We start from the raw sequence: 17,607 nt of genomic DNA, 5'->3' as shown, positions 1-17,607 counted from the left end.
GACCGAGGTGAGTGGGCACAAAGGGAGGGAGAGGGAGCAGGGACCGAGGTGAGTGGGCACAAAGGGAGGGAGAGGGAGCAGGGACCAGCAGCAGGAGGTCAGAGAGGTTTGGTGTGGGCATAGCTGCAATGCTGGGGTCAGTTTTGGGGTCCTCACTGCCAAAAGGACCTTGAGGGGCTGGAGCAGGACCAGAGAAGGGCAACAAAGCTGGGGAAGGGTCTGGAGAAGGAGGAGAAGGCTCTGGAGAAGCTGTGAGGAGCAGCTGAGGAAGGGGGGGGAGGGTTGAGGCTGGAGCAGAGGAGGCTGAGGGCAGACCTTGTGGCCCTCCACAGCTCCCTGAAAGGCTGGTGCCAGTTGGGCTTGGCCTCTCCTCCCAAGGAACAAGGCACAGGACAAGAGGAGATGGCCTCAAGCTGCCCCAGGGGAGGTTTAGGCTGGACATGAGAAGAAACTTCCTCACTGAAGGGTTCTCAAAGCCTGGCCCAGGCTGCCCAGGGAGGTGCTGGAGCCTCCATCCCTGGAGCTGTGGTGCTGACATGGGCAAAGGTGGTGATGGTTGATGGGCAAAGGTGGTGGTGATGGTTGGGTGGCAAAAGGTGGTGGTGGGGGCTGGGGTGGCAGAGGTGGTGGTGGGGGCTGGGGTGGCAGAGGTGGTGGTGGGGGCTGGGGTGGCACAGGTGGTGGTGGGGGCTGGGGTGGCAGAGGTGAGGGCAGGGTGGCAGAGGTGGTGGTGGCTGGGTGGCAGAGGGTGGGGGCAGGGGTGGCACAGGTGGGGGCAGGGGTGGTGCTGCAGGTACCTGCCAGGCTGAGGTGCATTGCTCTCTCCACCAGGACGCTGGCCGCGAAGCTGCTCTCCGGGAAGCCCAAATCCCCTCCTGGCGCTTTGCTGCCGCCGAGCTGGGAGCTCCTGAGGCTCCTTTCGCCTTCAGAGACCTCCTGCTGGATCCCCCCAGGGCCTTCCTCTGTTCCCTCATCTCCACTGCTGCTGTCCTGCAGCTGCTGGCGAGCCCTGGCGGGCAGGGGGGCAGAGGGGGCAGCCAGCAGGACGTGGACGCGCAGGGCAGCCCCTGCCAGGTCTGCGGCGTCGCTCCGGAACAAGGGGTAGAGCCCTGCAGGGAGGTGCCCAGCAGGCAGCTCAGGGAGGGACACCTGAGGATGGTGGCAAACATCTGGGGGCAACACCTCCAGCTGAGACCTCCCAGCAGCAGCTCAATGCCATTCATCATGGAATCAGGGTTGGCAGGGAGCACAAGGAGCAGCCAGTGCCAACCCCTGCCATGCCCAGGGACACCCTACCCTAGAGCAGGCTGCACACAGCCTCAGCCAGCCTGGCCTCAAACACCTCCAGCCATGGGGCCTCAACCCCCTCCCTGGGCAACCCATGCCAGCCTCTCACCACTCTCCTGCTCAACAACTTCCTCCTCACCTCCAGCCTCACTCTCCCCACCTCCACCTTTGCTCCAGTCCCCCCACTCCTGGCACTCCCTCACAGCCTCCAAAGTCCCTCCCCAGCTTTTTTGGAGCCTCCTTCAGGTCCTGGCAGGTCACAAGAAGGTCACCTGGGAGCCTCCTCTGCTGCAGCCTGCACAGCCCCAACTCTTTCAGCCTGTGCTCACAGCAGAGCTGCTGCAGCCAGCAGGGACAGCCCCAAACAACCTGCCCTGGGATGGTGCCAGCCAGGGGGCAGCTGCCACCTCTGGGCAGCCTGGCACAGGCTCTGCCCACCCTCAGTGCCAAACATTTCTCCTTTCCACTCTGAATCTCTCTCTTGGGAGTTCCAAACCATCCTCCCTTGGGCTCAGAGGAGCTTGGTCTGGGGGCAGCAGGAGGAGCCATGGCATGAGCAGAGACCTGAACTGGTTAACCTCCATGGAGCCATGAAATGAGCTAAGTTGGAATGGAGCTCTTGAGGTCATCCAGGCCAAACCCTCTGCAGCCAGAGCAGGATGCTCACAGCCCCAAACAACCTGCCCTGGGATGGTGCCAGCCAGGGGCAGCCTGGCACAGGCTCTCAGCACCCTCATGGTGGTCAAACATTTCTCCCTTCTCTCTGCTCTGAATCTCCCTCTTGGAGCTCCAAACCATCCCCCCTTGGCCTGTCCCAACAGACCCTGCCCAAAGCAAACTGGTTTGGGTGGGAGGAGACCTCTCAAGCCCACCCAGTCCAACCTCCCTGCAGCCAGCAGGGACAGCCCCAGCCAGAGCAGGCAGCTCACAGCCCCTAACAACCTGCCCTGGGGTGGCGCCAGCCAGGGGGCAGCTGCCACCTCTCTGTGCCAGGCTCTCCCCATCACCCTGGTGAAGAGCTTCTCCCCTCTCTCCAGTCTCTGTCTCCCTGAGCTCCAAACCACCACTCCTGGTCCTGCCCCAACACCTCCTGCCCAGAAGGTTGTCCCCAGCCGACCGCAGCCCTGCTGGGAGATGACCTCCTTGGTGCTCCTCTCTCTACCATGATGCCCAGCCCCCAGCCACCCTTCTCCAAGCCCTGGGGGCTGATGAAGGCCATGCCAAGGTCCTCCAGGAGCTTACCACTGACACTCTGTGCTGTCCAGGACCTCCCTGCCAGCGTCGAGAGGTCAACGTAGGCTGAGCCCAGCAGGCGATCGGTGCCCAGAGGCCTCTCCCCACCTCCTCCTCTCCCCCAGGACCACCACACCTGGATCTCCAATTTCTCCTCTCTCAAGAACCAAAGCAGTCCTGGGCTCCTCCTCAGGGTCACCTTCTTGGGCTTCTTGAAGCTCACTGTCACCTTCTCAGTGTCCTTACTCCTCCTGGGCCTCTCAGGAGATGTCCAAGTGGCTGCCTGGTCGTAGAGCTTGTACCTGAGGTAGCAACAGGAGTCTGGATCCAGGCTCTTCTGGCCTGCCAGCAGCACACAGTGGACTGGCAGCCACAGCCTGGGGGTCGAGATGGTGAGCACCACGGGCTGGGCACTCTGCTCCCACTCCTCACTGTCTCCCATGGGCTCTTCAAGGCTTTCCTGGCTCCAGCCCAGCAGCCTGGCAGCCTCCAGGACGCGGCCGCGGTCCCCCGGGTGAGCAAAGGTGACAGAGACCTCCAGGCCTCCCACGATGGCCTGCACCAGGCTGGAGGGCATCACATCCTCAGGGAGGGCCAGGGGGAACCAGCCTGAAATACCTGCAGCAGAGAGGAGCACCATGAGGCTCTGCACAGAGTGCAGTGTTCCAGGGCATCAGCTCCAGCCCCCACTGCAGGCTGCAGCCAGAGCAGGCTGCCCACAGCCCCCAACAACCTGCCCTGCTTGGTGCCAGCCAGGGGGCAGCTGCCACAGGCTCTCCCCACCCTCAGTGCCAAACATGTCTCCCTTCTCTCCAGCCTCAACCTCCCTCTTGGAGCTCCAAACCATCTGCCCTCGGCCTGGCCCAACAGGCCCTGCTCAAATCTCTGTCCCCAGCTTGCTTCTCAGCCCCTTCCAGCTCTGCCAGGCCCCCAGAAGGTCCTCCTGGAGCCTCCTCCAGCCTGGGCACCCCCAGCTGTGCCAGCCTGGCCTCCCAGCAGAGGGCTGGATCAGGGGAGGCTGAGGGGAGACCTCTGCAGCTCCCTGAGAGCAGCCTGGAGCCAGCTGGGGCTTGGCCTCTCCTCCCAGAGAACAAGGCACAGGACAAGAGGAGATGGCCTCAAGCTGCGCCAGGGGAGGTTCAGGCTGGACATGAGAAGAAGCTTCCTCACTGGAAGGGTTCTCAAAGCCTGGCCCAGGCTGCCCAGGCAGGTGCTGGAGCCTCCATCCCTGGAGAGGTTTCAGAGCTGTGGTGCTGAGGGCCATGGTCTGGCACCAGCCTGGGCAGAGGCAGAGACTGGTTGGGCTGGAGGATGCCAAAGATCCTTTCCCACCCAAAACCATTCTGTGGCTCTCAGCAAACCTCTCCAGATCCTCTGTCCCCCAACTCCTCCCAGCTTCCCTGTCAGCAGCAGCCAGCCCCAGGCTGTTCTCTTACCTGAGCTTCGCCTCAGCAGGTCCCTGGTTGGCACTGCCACTGTCCCCAGGAGGTAATCTCTTGCTGCCTCAGGGGCTGCAAAGGAACAGCAGAGCAAGAGCAACAAGTGCTGGGGCCAGGACCTGCTCTGACAGAAGCTGTCACCAGCTCAGCACCTTGGTGGCCACACTGAAACTCTTTTGAGCCAAGAACCAACTTAGACCCTGCCCTTGCCAGGCCACAGCTGCAGTGCTGGGGCCAGCTCTGGGCTGCCCAGTGCCAGAGAGCCTGGCAAGGGCTGCAGAGAGGCCAGGGCAGGCTGGGCAGAGGCTGAGAGCCTGCAGCAGCTCTGGCAGCAGCAAAGGCTGAGAGCCCTGGGGCTGGGAGCCTGCAGCAGAGCAGCCCCAGAGGGCAGCTGAGCAGTGCTCAGCAAGAGCTGAAGGGGCTGTGGGGGGCAAGGGGCTGGGGCTGGCATCTGCTGAGTGCTGCCCAGGGACAGGGCAAGGGGCACAAGCTGCAAGCCAGGAGGTGGCATCTGGAGGTGAGGAGGAGGTTGTTTGGTGTGAGGGTGGAGGAGGCCTGGAGCAGGCTGCCCAGAGAGGCTGTGGAGCCTCCTTGTGTGCAGAGCTTCCAACCCCACCCTGGGCACTGTGCCCCTGGGCAGGCTGCTGTGGGTGCCCTGCTGGAGCAGGGGGGTTGTGCTGGCTGAGCTCCAGAGCTGCCTCCCCAGCTCCCCACACATCCTGCCCCTTCTCCCCAGGTCTCTGAGCTGATCTCAACCACTTGGGAGCCTTAACCCCTTTGCTCCTTACCCAAAGAGAGAAGAATCTCCCACAGCCTTCTCCTGAGCACACCTGAGGTGATTCCAGCTGCACAGAGCAGGCCCTGGAGCCATTCCAGGGCAGGCTGCTTGGGGCTGCTGAGCTGCAGTTGGAGATGGCCCTGCTGATGGCAGGGGGCTTGGACTGGATCACCTTGAGAGGTCCCTTCCAAGTGTTTTGGGGTTTGGGTTGGAAGAGACCTTCAGGATCAGCCAGTTCCAACCCCCCTGTCCTGGGCAGGGACAGCTCCCACCAGCACAGCTGGCTCAAGGCCTCCTCCAACCTCAGCACCTCCAGGGAGGGAGCATCCACAGCCTCCCTGGGCAACCTGTGCCAGTCTCTCCCCAGCCTCACTGCCAAGAATTCCTTCCTCACCCCCAGGCTCCATCTCCCCTCTTCCAGCTTCATGCCCCTCATCCTGGCACTCCCAGCCCTTGGCAAAAACCCTGCCCCAGCTCTCCTGCAGAGCTTCTGGTGGCCTTGCAGGACCTCAGAGGGGCTGAGGAAAGCTGGGGACAGAGTTCTGAGCAGGGCCTGTGGGGACAGGACCATGGGGGATGGTCTGGAACTCCAAGAGGGCGATTCAGAGCAGAGAGAAATGTTTGGCACTGAGGGTGGGCAGAGCCTGTGCCAGGCTGCCCGGAGAGGTGGCAGCTGCCCCCTGGCTGGCACCACCCCAGGGCAGGTTGTTAGGGGCTGTGAGCTGCCTGCTCTGGCTGGGGCTGTCCCTGCTGGCTGCAGGGAGGTTGGACTGGGTGGGCTTGAGAGGTCTCCTCTCACCCAAACCAGTTTGCTTTGGGCAGGGTCTGTCAGGACAGGACCATGGGGGATGGTCTGGAACTCCCAAGAGGGAGATTCAGAGCAGAGGGAAGGGAGAAATGTTTGGCACTGAGGGTGGGCAGAGCCTGTGCCAGGCTGCCCGGAGAGGTGGCAGCTGCCCCCTGGCTGGCACCAAGCAGGGCAGGCTGCGTGGGGCTGTGAGCTGCTTGCTCTGGCTGCAGCCAGGTTGGGCTGGAGGAGCTCTGAGGGTCCCTTCCATGACTCCCCTCTGAACCAGGGCTGCAAGGACCTGGAGCAGCCCAGAGCTGCCCCCTCGCTGCCCCCCCCCCGTACCTGCCGGGCTGCCCTGGTGGTACAGGCAGAAGGTGATGCTGGCCGAGTGCAGGAGCTCCCCCAGGGACGCAGCTTCTCCCCCGCGCCCGAGGCTGACCAGGCGGCAGGGGAAGCGCAGGAGGTGCCCGAACTGGGGGCAGAAGGTGCCAGGCACGGCCGGGGTGCGGCGCCTGCCCGCGCCGGGCAGGAAGGGCAGCTGCACGCAGACGTAGGCACTGAGCCCAGCCTCTGCCAGCCCCTGCACTGCAGCCCCCTGCTGGCACACAGCCCTGCGGGGGGAGAGCAAGAGAAGGACAAACTGCAGCACTGCTGCCTGCTCCCAGCCCCCGGGTTAGGAGCTGGTGCCCAGGCTGGGGGCTGCGGGAAACGAAGAGCCCAGAGGGCAGAGCAGGGTGGGCAAGGGAGGGGACTCTGCCCCTGTCTCCTGGTGTGCAGAGCTTCCAGCCCCACCCTGGGCAGGCTGCTGGGGGTGCCCTGCTGGAGCAGGGGTGGGGTTGGGCTGGCTGAGCCCCAGAGCTGCCTTCCAGCCCCACACCATGCTGGGATTCTGCAGTCCTCATCTCAGAGTCCCCCTGGGCTAAGATGGGTCAGGATCTGAGGAGGCTCAGGGGGAAGTGCTGCAGAATGAGAGCAGAGGTCCTGGGAGGGCTCAGGCTCTGCCTGAGCTCATGGAAGGCTGGCACTGGAGCTCAGTGGCAGGAGATGGCAGCAGCTTGGAGCAGCAGCAGCCTGCTGCTGGGAAGGGACAGGGTCTGGGCTGAGGAGCAGCTGAGGGAGGTTGAGCCTGGGGATAAGGAGGTTGAGAGGAGACCTCACTGCTCTCTACAGCTCCCTGAGAGCAGCTTGGAGCCAGCTGGGGCTTGGGCTCCTCTCCCTAGGAACAAGAGAAAGGACAAGAGGAAACTGCCTCTCCTTGCCCCAGGGGAGGTTGAGGTTGTCCCTGAGGAACAATTTGTGCCCCTTAAGGGTTGCCCAGGCCTGTGCCAGGCTGCCCAGGGCAGTGGTGGAGTTCCCAGCCCTGGAGGGGCTCCCAGGCTGTGCCGATGTGGTGCTGGGGGCCATGGGCTGGTGGTGCCCTGGGGCACTGCTTGGACTGGAAGACCTTGGAGGTCTTTTCCCAACCCTTCTCATTCTCTCCTTGATTTATGAGGTCATTTATTGACCTTTCCAGAGGGACATCTGGGTTGGAAGGGACTCTCCAAGGGCCACCCTTATCCAACCCCCTTTGTCAAGAGGGCCAAAACCTCAGCAGGCTTTTCAACAGCATCAACAAGGACAAGATCCACCCCCAAAGAGGTCCCAGTTGGAGCTCAGTCCATTTCTTGCCCCAGCTTTGGTGAGGACAATGTGGGAATGGAGCACAATAATGCCCTGGGAGCCTTGGCCCTGCTGCAGGGGTAAAAACCACCCCTGAGAGAGGTCTCTCTGCTTCTGATCAGAACCCAGCCTGCACCTTGGGCTTTGGAGGTGGAAAGCTGCAGGGAGGGGATTCAGCTCCTCTGCTCTGCTGAGACCTTCTCTGCAGGGCTGGGGCAGCTCTGGGGGCTCAGCACAGGCAGGGAGCTGCTGGGGCAGGGCCAGAGCAGGCCACAGCCATGCTGGCAGCCCTCTGCTGGCAGGCCAGGCTGGCACAGCTGGGGGTGCCCAGCCCAGAGAAGGCTCCAGGGACACCTTCTGGGGGCCTGGCAGGGCTGGAAGGGGCTGAGAAGCAAGCTGGGGGCAGAGGTTTGAGCAGGGCCTGTTGGGGCAGCCCAAGGGGAGATGGTTTGGAGCTCCAAGAGGGAGATTCAGAGCAGAGAGAAGGGAGAAATGTTTGGCACTGAGGCTGCCCAGCAAGGTGGGAGCTGCCCCCTGGCTGGCACCATCCCAGGGCAGGTTGTTTGGGGCTCTGAGCAACCTGCTCTGGCTGCAGAGGGATTGGCCTGGATGACCTCAACAGCTCCATTCCAACTTAGCTCGTTTCATGGCTCCACGGAGGTTAACCAGTTCAGACCTGTGCTCATGCCATGGCTCCTCCTGCTGCCCCCAGACCAAGCTCCTCTGAGCCCAATCTTCCTCACCTGGCTGCTGCCTGCAGCCCAGCAGCTCTGTGGATCTGCACACAGAGGACCACAGCTTGACCTCGAGATGTTCCTGCTCCTCCTCTCCTGCATCTTTGGTACCTCACACTCACGTCAAGCAAGCCTGGGTGCAAGGAAAGGAAAGCAAAGACAAAGGGCAGCATTTGGTGCTTCCACCCAACAGACTCACTGCTGCCTTGCAGCTCCCAGTGCCAACCAAACCATCCCAGGGGAAGCTCGGGGAGAAGATCTCCCTCAGGGCCAGCACACAGAGGACAACCTGGGGAGCTTCTAGCATGGGTTTGTGGAAGGCAAGATGCAGGTGGCAGAGCTGTGGTGACTCAGGGCTGCAGAGGGCTCTGGGCAGGCTGCAGCCATGGGGGAGGACAATGGGATGAGGGCACCGAGGGCAAGGGCTGGCACCTGGCCCTGGGGCACAGCAAGCCCAGGAAGGCTCCAGGCTGGGGGCAGAGTGGCTGGAAAGGGCCTGGGGGGTTGGTGGCAGCAGCTGGAGAGGAGCCAGGGGGTGCCCAGGTGGGCAAGGAGGGCAGCAGCAGCCTGGCAGGGAGCAGCAGTGGTGTGGGCAGCAGGAGCAGGGCAGGGATGGTGCCCCTGGGCTGGGCACTGGGGAGGCCACAGTTGGCAGGCTGGGGGCAGGGCTGGGCATAGCAGTGGCAGGAGCTGGAGGGGCTGGGGCAGGGCACAGAGCAGGGCAGCAGAGCTGGGCAAGGGTGTGGAGGAGCAGGAGGAGGCTGTGCAGGAGCTGTGAGGAGCAGCTGAGGGAGCTGGGGCAGGGCTGAGGCTGCAGCAGAGGAGGCTGAGGGCAGCCCTTGTGGGGCTCTGCAGCTCCCTGGCACCCCTGGCTGTGGCCAAGCAGTGCCCTGCTGCTGCCTCTGCTGCTCCTCAGCACCAGCCTCAGCCTTCTGCTGCCTGGCAGCAGCCTGGAGCCAGCTGGGGCCAAGCTCTGTGCTGAGGGCTGTGCCCAGAGGAGATGGGCTCAGGCTGTGCCAGGGCAGGTGGAGCTTGTGCCTGAGGAGCACTCTGTGCCCCTGGAGGCTTGCCCAGGCCTGTGCCAGGCTGCCCAGGGCAGTGGTGCAGTGGCCATGGCTGGAGGGGCTGGGAGCTGTGGTGCTGGGGCAGGGCTGGGGCCATGCTTGCCCTCCACGGTCTGAAAGGTCTCCTCCCCCCAGCCCCCTCCATGCCTCTCAGGTCTCTTGGTCTGCAGAGGGCCTCTGGGCAGCTCTCCTCACCTGAAGGCCTGAGATGGAAGCCCTCTGAGGCCTCAGTGCTGGGCAGCAGTGGCAGGCTGAAGGTTTGCATCCCAACGTCCTCCCGGTGCTGCTTGGTGACCATGGCGCAGAGCCGGGACAGGGGCAGGCTCCCTCTGGCCACCAGCTGCTCCCTGAGCTCTGGGTAGTAATACCTGGCAGGGGGGCACAGAGAAGCCTTCATGCTGGGGGGGCTGAGGACCAGCTCATCTCTCTTGTGCTGGCTCAGGAGGCAGCTGCAGTTTGGCTGCTTCCAAGCACTGCTCTCTCCTGGGAGCTCTGGGATGCATGGAAGGGGTTGGGAGGGAAGAAAGGAGGGAGCAGCTCTCTTGAGGGCAAGCAACACAAGACACCAGAGCCCTGAAATGGAACCAGAGCTGCAGATTTCCAGCACCAGATGGTGGTGAGCTCAGGAGCTTCCTCCCATCTCCAGCCCTCAGCTCAAGTTTTCTCACTCCCAGGTCTGCCTCCACCTCTAGAGGTGGACAAAGAAGAGGATTTTATGCTGTACCTGCACCAAACTTCAAACTGGATTCCTCCTCCAGCCCCTCCTGGTGCCATAAAGGCAGTGACCAGGAGCTTCTGGACTGGAACAGCAGCAGGAAGCAGGAAGGAATGGTGATGCTCAGCGTGGAAGATGGGGTCAGGGACACAGAGGGTGGTGGCAGTGCAGAATGGCTTCAGCTGGACGCCTGCAAGTCAAGCAGAGGGGGTTAGAGGTGCTTGGGGCTGGGAGACCTTCAAGCTCTGCCTCCCTGCAGTCCTTCAGGGGGTAGCACATGAGGAGGTGGTGAACTTCCCAAGGAATCCACAGAGTGCCACAAATCTGTGAGCCAGAGGTGGAGAGCTACTGGCAAAGGTGGCTGGGAGGTGACACTGCCCAGGGCACAGCCCATGGGCACTGGCACTGACTGGCATTTGGCAGAGGAAACATCTCGGGGGGGGGGGGGGGGAGTGCCAACCTCCAACCTCCCCAAGTCCACATAAAATCACTTCCCTGTGATCCTCCTTTAGGATCCCTGAGACATGGAATGGGCTGGAAAGGACCTTTCAAGGTCACCCTGTAGGCAGGGACAGCCCCAAGCAGAGCAGGCAGCTCAGAACTCCAACCAGCCTGCCCAGGATGGTGCCAGCCAGGGGGCAGCTGCCACCTCTCTGGGCAGCCTGGCACAGGCTCTCACTACCTTCAGTGTCTTCTCTCTCTCCAGCCTGAGTCTCCCTCTTGGAGCTCCAAACCATCTCCCAACAGGTCCTGCTCAAACCTCTGCCCCCTGCTTTCTTCTCAGCCCCTTCCAGCCCTGCAAGGCCACCACAAGGTCCTCTCCAGGCTGAACATTCCCAAGTCTCCCAGCAGACAGCTTCCAGCCCTTGGATCACTGAGAGAGAGGATTCCCTGCTCAGCTCCACTCTCACAGCAGAGCATTCCCTGCTCAGCTCCACTCTCACAGCAGAGCATTCCCTGCTCAGCTCCACTCTCTCACAGCAGAGCATTCCCTGCTCAGCTCCACTCTCTCACAGCAGAGCATTCCCTGCTCAGCTCCACTCTCACAGGGAGAGCATTCCCTGCTCAGCTCCACTCTCTCACAGCAGAGCATTCCCTGCTCAGCTCCACTCTCACAGCAGAGCATTCCCTGCTCAGCTCCACTCTCACAGCAGAGCATTCCCTGCTCAGCTCCACTCTCTCACAGCAGAGCATTCCCTGCTCAGCTCCACTCTCTCACAGCAGAGCATTCCCTGCTCAGCTCCACTCTCACAGCAGAGCATTCCCTGCTCAGCTCCACTCTCACAGCAGAGCATTCCCTGCTCAGCTCCACTCTGATGAGATCCCACTTGGAGCACTGTGTCCAGCTCTGGAGCCCCCAGCCCAGCAAGCTGGAGCTGTTGGGGTGGGTCCAGAGGCCAGGCAGATGGTCAGGGAGCTGCAGAAGCTCTCCTTTGAGGCCAGGCTGGGACTGTTTGGGGTTGTGCAGCCTGGAGAAGAGAAGGCTCCAGGGAGACCTTTCTGGTGGCTCCTGGAGAGCTGGAGGAGGCCTTCTGCAGAGGCAGGGAGTGACAGGCCCAGGGCTGATGGGCTCAGCCTGGAAGAAGCTGGGTTTAGATGAGACATCAGCATGAAATCCCTTGCCAGGAGGCTGCAAGGCACTGGCACAGGGCACCCAGGGTAGCTGTGGAGGCTCCAGCCCTGGAGGAGCTCAAGACCAGGCTGGGCTGGTGGGAGGTGCCCCTGCCCATGGCAGGGGGTGGGAGCTGGATGAGCTTTAAGGTCCCTTCCAACCCATTCCATGATTCTGTGCTCACTGCTGTGGCCTCCTCTGGCCCTGTCCCAGCAGCTCCCTGCCTGTGCTGAGGCCTCCAGAGCTGTCCCAGCCCTGCAGGAGAGGTCTCAGCAGAGCAGAGGAGCAGAATCTCCTCCCTTCACCTGCTGCCCAAGCTGCTAGGGAGCAGCCCAGAGACAACCAAGTCCTCTCACCATCCTCAGGCCATTCAGCTCCTTGCAGTGGCCCAGGAACAGGTCCTTGGACTGGGAAGTGGTACTGGACATAGCAGTCAGCCTCTCCCCAGACTGTGCTCTGCAGGGCACTGAGGCCTTTCATGCTCTCCACGTGGATCTCAAAGAGGTGCTCCAGCATCACTCCTTCCCCTGCTGCCTCTGACTGCACAGGAAGCAAAAGAGAATCCACCTGGAGAAGGGCAAATCCTCAGGAGAGGGCAGAGCAGAGGAGTGGGGAGCTGAGGTGGGCAGCAGGCTGAGGTGGGAGGCTCAGGAGCAGCAGCAGCTGTTGGCTCTCTGAAGGTCTCACAAGTGAAGGTGGATCCAAAGCTGCTGAGCAGCAAAGGCTGAGAGCCTGCAGCAGAGCAGCCCCAGAGGGCAGCTGAGCAGTGCTCAGCAAGAGCTGAAGGGGCTGTGGGGGGCAAGGGGCTGGCAGCTGCTGAGTGCTGCCCAGGGACAGGGCAAGGGGCACAAAGTGGAAGCCAGGAGGTGCCAACTGACCAGGAGGAGGAGGTTGTTTGGCTGTGAGGGTGGTGGAGGCCTGGAGCAGGCTGCCCAGAGAGGCTGTGGAGCCTCCTTGTGTGCAGAGCTTCCAACCCCCCCCGGGCACTGTGCCCCTGGGCAGGCTGCTGTGGGTGCCCTGCTGGAGCAGGGGGGTTTGGGCTGGCTGAGCTCCAGAGCTGCCTTCCCACCCCCACCACTTGCACCAGACTTGGATGCCAACAGCAGCATGGTCTGGATGGGAAGGGATCTCTCAAAGCCCCCCCCCCCCCCCCCCCCCAGCAGCCAGCTGGGACAGCCCCAACCAGAGCAGGCAGCTCACAGCCCCAAACAACCTGTCCTGGCATGGTGCCAGCCAGAGGGCAGCTGCCACCTCTCTGGGCAGCCTGGCACAGGCTCTGCCCACCCTCACTACCCAAATTCAAGCCCAATACCATGCTGGGCTCCAGGGGAGCAGGCTGCAGGCTGTGGTTTGAGCACTGTGGCACTGCAGGGACGTTTCCTTCTTCAGCTTTGAGCCTCTGCAGGGCCAGGATTTGCTGAGCTGAGCCCATGGCCAGCAGCACCTTCAGGCTGCCACTCCTGCTGCCAGTGAAGACATCCACCACGGGCATGTAGCTGTCCACAGCCACCACTGGGTACTGAGCCTGGAGCAGCAGCTGGGCAACCTTTGGGTCTCTAGGAGAGAGCACAGAGCCAAAAATCAGCCAGCAAGAAAGCCCCAGCATGAGGAAGAGCCTCTGGGGGGGAGCACACACAGCTCAGGCTGGCACCAAACACCTCCAGTCCCCTCAGGCACACCTCAGTGACATCAATCACTGAATCGTTTGGGCTGGAGAAGGCCTTTAAGGTGATGGAGCCCAAGCATGAGCCCAGCACTGCCCCAGGGCACCACCAACCCATGGACCTCAGCACCTCAGCTCTGCCCTTTAGGAACCCCTCCAAGGATGGAGACTCCACCACTGCCCTGGGCAGCCTGGCACAGGCCTGCACAACCCTGAGGGGGCACAGATTGGTCCTCACCACACTCATGCTGAAGAACTTCTCCCTGGCCTGAATCTCCCTCTCTGAGTTCCAAACCATCCCAGCAGCTCCTGCTCCAAACTCTGCCCCCAGCTTTCTCCTCAGCCCCTTCCAGCCCTGCAAGGCCACCAGAAGGTCCTCCTGGAGCCTTCTCCAGCCTGGGCACCCCCAGCTGTGCCAGCCTGGCCTCCCAGCAGAGGGCTGCCAGCCCTGCCAGCATGGCTGTGGCCTCCTCTGGCCCTGCCCCAGCAGCTCCCTGCCTGTGATGAGCCCCCAGAGCTGCCCCAGCCCTGCAGGGGAGGTCTCCCCAGGGCTGCTCTCCAGCCTGGCTGGACCCCAGGGGTTGTCCCCATCCAGGGGAACCAAAGTCCCCTTTGCTGGAGCCTGCTGGTGAAGTCTTCCACCCATCCCTCCCCTCTCTGCCCACCCCCAGGAGAGCTCCCAGGCCACCCCAGGCAGGAGCTGAGATGCTCACTTGAAGGAGATGTAGAACTGGTGCAGGGGAAGCTTCACCAGCCCCAGCAGCCTGTCACTGTTGGGACTTCCCAGCTTGTTCCAGGCTTCCAGGACCAGGACATTGTTCTTCAGCCTCTCCAAGAGCCTGGAAGTCAAGGAGAAAGGCATCACCTGGAAGAGTGGAATGAAGAGTCAGGGGCCAGGAGAAGCCTGCAAGCTAAGCTCAGAGCCTCCAGGCAGCTCTACAGAGAGAGGTTTTGCTTTGGAGAGCATCCTCAGGGTGACAGAGCATGGCCCAGGGCACCACCAACCCATGGCCCTCAGCACCACAGCTGCAGGGCTGGGGAACCTCTCCAGGGATGGAGACTCCACACTGGGAAGAGCCTCCCAAGGGGGAGCACAAACAGCTCAGGCTGGCACCAAGCCACCTCCAGTCCCCTCAGACTCATCTCAGTGATAGGGCACTGAGAGGGGCAGGGGCAGCTGGGGGCAGGGCAGGGGCAGCTGGGGGCAGGGCAGGGGCAGCTGGGGGCAGGGCAGGGGCAGCTGGGGGCAGGGCAGGGGCAGCTCGGGGCAGGGCAGGGGCAGCTCGGGGCAGGGCAGGGGCAGCTCGGGGCAGGGCAGCGGCAGCTCGGGGCAGGGCAGCGGCAGCTCGGGGCAGGGCAGGGGCAGCTGGGGGCAGGGCAGCGGCAGCTGGGGGCAGGGCAGCGGCAGCTGGGGGCAGGGCAGCGGCAGCTCGGGGCAGGGCAGGGGCAGCTGGGGGCAGGGCAGGGGCAGCTGGGGGCAGGGCAGCGGCAGCTGGGGGCAGGGCAGCGGCAGCTCGGGGCAGGGCAGCGGCAGCTGGGGGCAGGGCAGCGGCAGCTGGGGGCAGGGCAGGGGCAGCTCGGGGCAGGGCAGGGGCAGCTGGGGGCTGGGCAGGGGCAGCTGGGGGCAGGGCAGGGGCAGCTCGGGGCAGGGCAGCGGCAGCTGGGGGCAGGGCAGCGGCAGCTGGGGGCAGGGCAGGGGCAGCTCGGGGCAGGGCAGGGGCAGCTCGGGGCAGGGCAGGGGCAGCTGGGGGCAGGGCAGGGGCAGCTCGGGGCAGGGCAGCGGCAGCTCGGGGCAGGGCAGCGGCAGCTCGGGGCAGGGCAGGGGCAGCTCGGGGCAGGGCAGGGGCAGATCCCCACCACAGCTGTGACTTGCCTGGCAGAAGCTGAAGGCAGGCTGAGTGCTGCCCCACGCCACAGCTGACCTGGAGGCCTGCCCCGAGCTGAGCAGCCTGCAGCTGAGGTAGACGTTGCAGGAGCTGTGGGGCCCTGAGCCTTGGCCCACGAAGTCCCTGCCATGGGGCACCAGCAGCAGCAAGTGCAGGAGCAAAGCCTCCTCCTCCTCCTCCTCTTCAGCCCTGCTGGGCTGTGCCAGCACCTCCTGGGCTGCCTGCTGGCTCCTGCTGCCTGCTGCTGGCTCCTGGCAGGCCTCAGTGGTGGGGGGGTTCAGGCAGGGATGCCTTCCTCCAGGGCCACTCTTCCCCTCGGGGCCCTGCAATTCCAGCTGAGGACTTGGTGTGGCATGAGCTGGGAGCGGCTGGGCAGGAGCAGGGCAGCTGGCAGGGCTGGGGGTGAGGTCTCTGCTGTCAGCTGCCAGCTCCAAGGACACCTGTGTGGGGCAAGGGAAGGTAGAGAGGCGCAGGAGGGGTGGCCCAAAGACAGGAGCCTGCAGCAGCAGCTCAGGACAGTGCAGCACAGGCTGTGGAGAAGCCTCAGATGCCAGCGTGGGGAGCTGGGGAGGCAGCGCTGGAGCTCAGCCAGTCCAACCCCCCCTGCAGCCAGCAGGGCCAGCCCCAGCCAGAGCAGGCAGCTCACAGCCCCCAGCCACCTGCCCTGGGGTGATGCCAGCCAGGGGGCAGCTGCCACCTCTCTGGGCAGCCTGGCACAGGCTCTGCCCACCCTCAGTGCCAAACATTTCTGCCTTCTCTCTGCTCTAAACCTCCCTCTCTGAGCTCCAAACCTTCTCCCCTTGGCCTGCCCCAGCAGCTCCTGCTCCAAACTCTGCCCCCAGCTTTCTCCTCAGCCCCTTCCAGCCCTGCAAGGCCACCAGAAGGTCCTGCTGGAGCCTGCTCCGGGCTGGGCACCCCCAGCTGTGCCAGCCTGGCCTGCCAGCAGAGGGCTGCCAGCCCTGCCAGCATGGCTGTGGCCTGCTCTGGCCCTGCCCCAGCAGCTCCCTGCCTGTGCTGAGCCCCCAGAGCTGCCCCAGCCCTGCAGGGGAGGTCTCCCCAGGGCTGCTCTCCAGCCTGGATGGAGCCCAGGGGCAGGACCTGGCCCTTGGCCTCCTGGTACCACCTGAGGTCCCTCTGCTCCTACTGCCTCAGCTTGTCCAGCTCCCTCTGGCTGCATCCTGCCCCTCAGCTCTGCCCTGCCACCACTCAGCTTGGTGCCAACCTCACCATGGCCACCAAACCCTGTCCCCAAGTGCCATGGCCACAGGTTCCTTCGACCCCTCCAGGGATGGGGACTGCAGCTCCTGCCTGGGCAGCCTGTGCCAACCCCTGGGCACTCTGCTTCCTCTGCCCAGCACCTTCTGCTGCTCCAGGTGCCTGTGGGGCAGCTGAGATGTGGCAGGGAGAGGAGGAGGTCTCCCGGGGCTGGACGGACCCCAGGGGCTACCCTGACCCCACCTTCAGCTTCCTCCAGGCCGACAGAAGATGAACAACCCAAAAGATGAAGGCTCAGGCAGAATGAGGCCCGGGAGGTGCTCCTACCCCCCCGTGCAGAAGCTCCCACCCCCCCCTGCAGCTGCTCCCACCCCCCCGTGCAGCTGCTCCCACCCCCCCGTGCAGCTGCTCCACTCCTACCTGCAGCTGCTCCCACCCCCCCCCTGCAGCTGCTCCCACCCCCCCCTGCAGCTGCTCCCACCCCCCCCCTGCAGCTGCTCCCACCCCCCCCCCTGCAGCTGCTCCACTCCTACCTGCAGCTGCTCCACTCCTACCTGCAGCTGCTCCCACCCCCCCCGCAGCTGCTCCACTCCTACCTGCAGCTGCTCCACTCCTACCTGCAGCTGCTCCCACCCCCCCCTGCAGCTGCTCCACTCCTACCTGCAGCTGCTCCACTCCTACCTGCAGCTGCTCCCACCCCCCCCTGCAGCTGCTCCCACCCCCCCCCTGCAGCTGCTCCACTCCTACCTGCAGCTGCTCCACTCCTACCTGCAGCTGCTCCACTCCTACCTGCAGCTGCTCCCACCCCCCCCTGCAGCTGCTCCACTCCTACCTGCAGCGGCCCGACCCGGGGCTGCCCCTCTCGGCCCCGCACAGGCAGCTCGGTGCGGAGGCTGAGCCGCTCGGACTGCAGCAGCCGGCGCAGGGGGAGCGCAGCGCTGCCCACGGCCGCCGCCTGGAATCACAGAACCAAGCAGGTTGGCAGAGAGCTCCAGGCTCAGCCAGCCCAGCCTGGCACCCAGCCCTGCCCAACCAACCAGACCATGGCACTAAGTGCCCCAGCCAGGCTTGGCTGCAACACCTCCAGCCACGGCCACTCCACCACCTCCCTGGGCAGCCCATTCCAGTGCCAATCACTCTCTCTGCCAGGAACTTCCTCCTCACAGCCAGCCCAGACCTGCCCTGCCACAGCTTCAGGCTCTGGCCCCTTCTGCTCTTGCTGCTTGCCTGGCAGCAGAGCCCAACCCCACCTGGCTACAGCCTCCCTGCAGGCAGCTGCAGGCAGCAATCAGCTCTGCCCTGAGCCTCCTCTGCTGCAGGCTGCACCCCCCCAGCTCCCTCAGCCTCTCCTCACAGGGCTCTGCTCCAGGCCCCTCCCCAGCCTTGCTGCCCTGCTCTGGACATGCTCCAGCACCTCAACATCTCTCTTGAATTGAGGAGCCCACAGCTGGACACAGCTGGACTCCAGGGGTGGCCTGAGCAGTGCTGAGCACAGGGGCACAAGAACCTCCCTTGTGCTGCTGGCCTGCAGG

At 64.0% G+C, this 17,607-nt stretch overlaps 1 protein-coding gene across 1 annotated transcript in view; it reads right to left on the bottom strand.

Annotated features, from left to right (window-relative positions):
• Window positions 1–17,607, bottom strand: part of LOC135175773 (C2 domain-containing protein 3-like) — a 46,204-nt gene that overhangs the window by 14,516 nt on the left and 14,081 nt on the right. Inside the window, exons 14-25 of the mRNA XM_064144065.1 lie at window positions 16,908–17,030; window positions 14,848–15,300; window positions 13,688–13,839; window positions 12,624–12,867; window positions 11,668–11,851; window positions 9,709–9,889; window positions 9,180–9,352; window positions 7,930–8,053; window positions 5,870–6,138; window positions 3,957–4,031; window positions 2,530–3,138; window positions 798–1,109 (exon numbers count right to left, since the gene is read on the bottom strand). Of these exons, the coding sequence (XP_064000135.1) occupies window positions 798–1,109; window positions 2,530–3,138; window positions 3,957–4,031; window positions 5,870–6,138; window positions 7,930–8,053; window positions 9,180–9,352; window positions 9,709–9,889; window positions 11,668–11,851; window positions 12,624–12,867; window positions 13,688–13,839; window positions 14,848–15,300; window positions 16,908–17,030 (2,899 nt within the window). The remainder of the gene's footprint in view (window positions 1–797; window positions 1,110–2,529; window positions 3,139–3,956; window positions 4,032–5,869; window positions 6,139–7,929; window positions 8,054–9,179; window positions 9,353–9,708; window positions 9,890–11,667; window positions 11,852–12,623; window positions 12,868–13,687; window positions 13,840–14,847; window positions 15,301–16,907; window positions 17,031–17,607) is intronic.

The sequence above is a fragment of the Pogoniulus pusillus genome, chromosome 6, assembly GCF_015220805.1.
Source record: "Pogoniulus pusillus isolate bPogPus1 chromosome 6, bPogPus1.pri, whole genome shotgun sequence".
NCBI lineage: Eukaryota > Metazoa > Chordata > Aves > Piciformes > Lybiidae > Pogoniulus > Pogoniulus pusillus.
Note: the sequence above shows the minus strand (reverse complement) of the source record. Positions and strands in the feature narration are given on the sequence as shown.